This window comes from Oncorhynchus gorbuscha, linkage group LG19, assembly GCF_021184085.1.
Source record: "Oncorhynchus gorbuscha isolate QuinsamMale2020 ecotype Even-year linkage group LG19, OgorEven_v1.0, whole genome shotgun sequence".
In the NCBI taxonomy this organism is placed as follows: Eukaryota; Metazoa; Chordata; class Actinopteri; order Salmoniformes; family Salmonidae; genus Oncorhynchus; species Oncorhynchus gorbuscha.
In genome coordinates this window covers 10,821,152-10,826,725 of record NC_060191.1, presented here as the reverse complement: position 1 = coordinate 10,826,725, position 5,574 = coordinate 10,821,152, and the positions used below count along the sequence as shown (strand labels likewise).

At 44.2% G+C, this 5,574-nt stretch overlaps 1 protein-coding gene across 1 annotated transcript; it reads left to right on the top strand.

Annotated features, from left to right (window-relative positions):
• Window positions 1-1,684: 1,684 nt before the first annotated feature.
• LOC124006309 (uroplakin-1a-like) lies at window positions 1,685-4,780 on the top strand. Its single transcript, XM_046316245.1, has 7 exons — window positions 1,685-1,861; window positions 2,142-2,342; window positions 2,518-2,592; window positions 2,726-2,833; window positions 3,561-3,737; window positions 4,028-4,111; window positions 4,309-4,780. The coding sequence occupies exons 1-7, from the start codon at window positions 1,796-1,798 to the stop codon at window positions 4,351-4,353; spliced, it is 756 nt and encodes a 251-aa protein (XP_046172201.1). The 5' UTR covers window positions 1,685-1,795; the 3' UTR covers window positions 4,354-4,780.
• Window positions 4,781-5,574: the final 794 nt, after the last annotated feature.

Sequence of the window (5,574 nt, the reverse complement as noted above, 5' to 3'; positions counted from 1 at the left end):
GTGCCGGGTGGAGATTATAACAGAACATGGCCAAGATGTTCAAATGTTCATAAATGTCCAGCATGGTCGAATAATAATAAGGCAGAACAGTTGAAACTGGAGCAGCAGCACGGTCAGGTGGACTGGGGACAGCAAGGAGTCATCATGTCAGGTAGTCCTGGGGCATGGTCCTAGGGCTCAGGTCCTCCGAGAGAGAGAAAGAAAGAGAGAAGGAGAGAATTAGAGAACGCACACTTAGATTCACACAGGACACCGAATAGGACAGGAGAAGTACTCCAGATATAACAAACTGACCCTAGCCCCCGACACATAAACTACTGCAGCATAAATACTGGAGGCTGAGACAGGAGGGGTCAGGAGACACTGTGGCCCCATCCGAGGACACCCCCGGACAGGGCCAAACAGGAAGGATATAACCCCACCCACTTTGCCAAAGCACAGCCCCCACACCACTAGAGGGATATCTTCAACCACCAACTTACCATCCTGAGACAAGGCTGAGTATAGCCCACAAAGATCTCCGCCATGGCACAACCCAAGGGGGGGCGCCAACCCAGACAGGATGACCACATCAGTGAATCAACACCCTCAGGTGACGCACCCCTTCCAGGGACGGCATGAGAGAGCCCCAGTAAGCCAGTGACTCAGCCCCTGTAATAGGGTTAGAGGCAGAGAATCCTAGTGGAAAGAGGGGAACCGGCCAGAGCAGTTGGAGGCCACGGAAGGAGTGTTGTATGGCATTGAAGCTCGTTTGGAGGTTAGATAGCACAGTGTCCAAGGAAGGGCCAGAAGTATACAGAATGGTGTCGTCTGCGTAGAGTTGGATCAGGGAATCGCCCGCAGCAAGAGCAACATCATTGATATATACAGAGAAAAGAGTCGGCCTGAGAATTGAACCCTGTGGCACCCCCATAGAGACTGCCAGAGTACTAATAGTAACGCCACTCAGTCCACTGGAATAGTGTACTATTGAGCTATGTCAAATAGGCCTGTTGACAATAAATTCAATGTTGGAAACACCTCAATAAGTAAATATACAGTACACACATACAAAACAATGAAGATGCATGTAAACATACTGTACAAAGATTTGTATTATTTTTTTTAGGAACTTGGGATCAAGACATGTGCAGACTTGCCCCATGACATCATGGAAGTAGACTACATTTAACAGCAAGCTGAGACAGGTGCTGAGCAGGCACAACAGAACGACAGCTGTTTGGTCAACAGAAAAAGATGCTCAGGGCCTGACATCACTGCAGGGGAGGTAATGTTTGTTGTGTGAAAAAATAGATGATGTGATGATTGCTCTAAGACTTCCTCAACCAAGACTCTGACAGTCTTTAAACCTGCTAATTTAAGAGACTGCTGTAACCTAAAAAGGTCAAGAATGGTTAAATACTGGTTGCTATAGGTGTAACATTATACAGCCTAGGGGTAGACTGAAGATTGATGGCTTCATGCAGAACTGCTCACTTTCTGTCTGGGCCAGATGTAGTCTAGGTTTATCATGAATTCATTTATTTTGTCATATTTTGTAGTCAATATCTCAGTGTTGCCATTCAAAAGGACCACAATGCAATCTCTTGCTGAGCCTAACTGGTTGGACCACTTCTGTTGCTGCTAGTGTGAATAAGATCAAGCCCCTCCCTGGACACATGTCTACAATTCATTACATCCAGCCAGACCCTACATTCTCTTGGATCTGTTAGGAACACTGTTATTTCTTCACGGTCTTCTTCTTCTCTGCTCAGGAGCAGTGGGTTTAGAAGGAGCTGACAGAAGGACTGCTACCATGGCTGATGGAAAGGGATTCTCCTGTCTTATGGTCATTCTCATCCTGGGGAATATATTTGGAGCTGTAAGAGTTGCACTTGATTTGATTCCTATAGTAGCTGTATTTTAAAAGTATTTGATTAATCATATGTTATCATATAGTAGACAAATGGTGTGTAGATCTATGGTGTTGTCCTTAACATTAAAATCCAGAAGTTTACTACAGTACATTAGATTTCTGGTCCTTTTCAGCACTACACTGTACGGGTTATTGACACTTTCAATTGTAATGTAGGATCCTGTTATAATAATGTTTACAATTTGTTATAACAACTTTTAATATACATGTTATTACCTTATTATAGGCAGCAGGTCTTGCCCTTTGCGCTCTGGCCATCTGGGTTGCAGTAGATCAATTCAAGCTCTACCCTATATCTGGTGTGTCGGGGAAAGATGACATCTTTGCCGGGGCCTGGATTGCCATTTTCACAGGCTTTGCCTTCTTCTGCATGTGTGTCTTTGGTATCTTGGCTGCTGCGAAGAAGAGCCGTGCCTTAATGCTAACAGTAAGACTTTGATACTAAATTCATCACAATCTCTTTGGTCACTGAAGTTCTTCATTTGTTCATCTGAACACTGATTCAAAATATATAATTCAAGTGGAATATATGATATGTCTATATCTCTTTCCCTGTTGTTCTTTTCAAGTAAAGGATAATATTTATTTTGGAATTTTGACAGTATCTGATCCTGATGTTGATCATCTACATATTTGAGTGTGCCTCGTGTATCACTGCAGTCACCCACAGAGACTATGTGAGTACATGGGAAATGGGCACCTTGGGATACCTTCAGATCTTCACATTGCTTGAACAGCACCATTCTAGAAACTCCACTTTGAAACGTATTCTCCTGTTTTCTCTCATCCTCTGCTATGTGCTGTTTGTAGCTGGTTGGAAACAGTAATCTGGTGAAGAAGCAGATGCTGAAGTACTATGCAGCCGATGGTGACTCTGGCAGTCAGATCACACTGACATGGAACAAAGTGATGAAAGAGGTGACTGGTCACCAAATCAAAGGAATCTGTCAGGATAATCTGACTAATCAGAGTCACACCACACATTCCAAACAGATGACTAGCACGAAGACCAACTAAACCTAGGTTATTGTGTGGAGTATCTGTTAGGGAAAGGTATCACATTCCACTAACACATACACACACGCACGCACGCACACACACGCGGGCACGCACACACACGCGGGCACGCACACACACGCGGGCACACACACACACACACACACACACACACACACACACACACACACACACACACACACACACACACACACACACACACACACACACACACACACACACACACACACACACACACACACACACACACCCTTGGGAGTAGCAGATGAGTTGTCAGCTCTGACATGACATAGCATGTCCCTCTCTCTCCATCATCGATGCCAGAGTCCCGATGTGTCTCTGCTGTGTGAACCGGTTTGGACAGCCCCATAGTGTGTGAAGGACAAGGGATGGGATCAGTTTGCTGCACAGAGACAGAAACAACCATTGCAGGCTGTGTTGATGTAACTAGGATAAAGAATGTAGAGCTGCACGTTCTACAAATACTTATACAGTAGCTCGCTCAGTTTGAGTGAAGTGAGTTCAGTCTGTCACAACATCAGTTTGTCCACTGACTAACTAAACTATTCCTGTTTGATTGAAGAGTATTCCTCACCCATGTATTGTATCCTCTCCTCTCCTATTTCAGGTGGAGTGTTGTGGAACGGATGGCCCAGCGGACTGGATAGAGTACAACTCCACCTTAAGGGAGAAGTTTGGTACAGACTACCCCTGGCCCACCCACTGCTGCAAGAGGAAAAACAACTACGAGGTGGTGAATGTGGAGGTCTGCAAGAACGGCCAGAACACCACCGTGTTCACTAAGGTGAGAAAACACATTCCCATTGCCTAAAACCTAAGAGATTCTCTGGTTCTCACTTGTAGGCTCAAGATTTAAGTAGCTCATAACCACAGATTTAGGATCTGATTATACAGTACCTGCCATGAATTATAACTGTACTGTAACTAATAACAGTATGGAAAATATCTGACCCTGTACAGTATCAGTGGTTAGGGGTCATTTATACCTCCCACTTGAAGTAAGCACATTGTTGCTTGTCCTTGAACCACCTTGGCACAGGCTATCCTGTTTATATCCTCTATCTTTCTACCCAGGGCTGCTTCAACCACATTGAGTCTGTGTTCAGTCGATATACATGGGCTATCAGCTGGTATGGTTTCTCTGTGCTAATGTTTATGGTGAGTTTTCAGTTGGTCTCCTTAGGTTGGTAAATAGTTCTGTATTCAGTTGCAAGATTTATTACCCGAAAATGAAAAATCGGACACTTTTGTATACTCCACAACATATAGTAGAGACATTATCAGAACATAAAGTCCAACAACACTTGCACTTTCTTGCTGTAAGTCTAACGTTCCCTTGTCTTTATTTGATTCAGTTCTGGCTGTTGATCCTGGCCATGGTGTACTACCTGATGCTGTGAGAAGTCTGGAGGTGTCTGTCTCTAACCATGTTTTATACTTTCTGCTGAAGCAACACCAACCCTCACTTCAGCAACTACCTCATTTCTTAAATAACAAATGACTGTGGGAATGATAACAGAAATGTTTTCTGATATGTAGAGAATGAACACTGTGTAGGGATTCAAATGTATATATATATCTATATGGTTTATTGTACTGTAAATGCTAGATGAACAAATGTGGATTGGCCTGAGAATTTCAATGTCCTAACTGCTTTGGTAATGGGATATATATATAGTTCTTGTCATTAATTGTATAGTACCAGTCATACCTACTGATTACAGGCTGTTTATTTATTTGTACTATTTTCTACATTGTAGAATAATAGTGAAGACATCAAAACTATGAAATAGCACATATGTATAAACATAAAAACACCTTTTGGGTTACTACATGATTCTATATGTTGTATGTAGTGTTGTATGTCTAGGGTTGTTGTAGGTCTAGGGGTTTTTGTATTTCTATGTTGGCCTGATATGGTTTTCAATCAGAGACAGCTGTTTATCGTTGTCTCTGATTGGGGATCATATTTAGGCAGCCCTGTTTCCCACTTTCTGGTGTGGGATCTTGTCTATGTGTAGTTTCCTGTCAGCACTCGTTTGTATAGCTTCACGGTTAGTTGTGTTATTTTGTTCAGTGTTCATTTAAAAAAAAAAGAAGAATGTACGCATATCACGCTGCGCCTTGGTCTCCTTCATACGACGAACGTGACAGAAGATCACACCAACAAAGGACCAAGCAGCGTGTTCAGGAGGAATGGACCTGGGAGAAGATTCTGGATGAAGCAGGACCCTGGACGCAGGAGGGGGAGTATTGCCGTCCGAAGGAGGAGATAGAAGCAGCGAAAGCGGAACGGCGATATTACGAGGAGTTGTACCAACGAGACAAGCATGAGGCAGCACACAGGGAGATTAGTTGAGTCAGGTTGGCGACTTGAGCCAACTCCTTGTTTACCGTAGGGAGCGTGTGACTGGTCAGACACCGGTATGCACGGTGTCTCCATTTCGCATTCATAGCCCGGTGCGTTCTATTCCAGCTCCTCGCATTTGCCGGGCTAGAGGGGGTATCCAGCCAGGACGGATGGTGCCGGCTCAGCACTCCTGGTCTCTAGTACACCTCCTTGGACCAGGATATCCTGCGCCGGCTCTGCGTACTGTCTCCGGTGCGTCTGCACAGCCCAG

Bases quoted from the DNA above. Each gene is read 5' to 3' on its own strand.
- LOC124006309 (XM_046316245.1), top strand. From the start codon at position 1,796: ATGGCTGATGGAAAGGGATTCTCCTGTCTTATGGTCATTCTCATCCTG. The intron at 2,593-2,725 runs GTGAGTACATGG...TGCTGTTTGTAG, and splicing joins CAGTCACCCACAGAGACTAT to CTGGTTGGAAACAGTAATCT. The intron at 2,834-3,560 runs GTGACTGGTCAC...CTCCTATTTCAG, and splicing joins GGAACAAAGTGATGAAAGAG to GTGGAGTGTTGTGGAACGGA.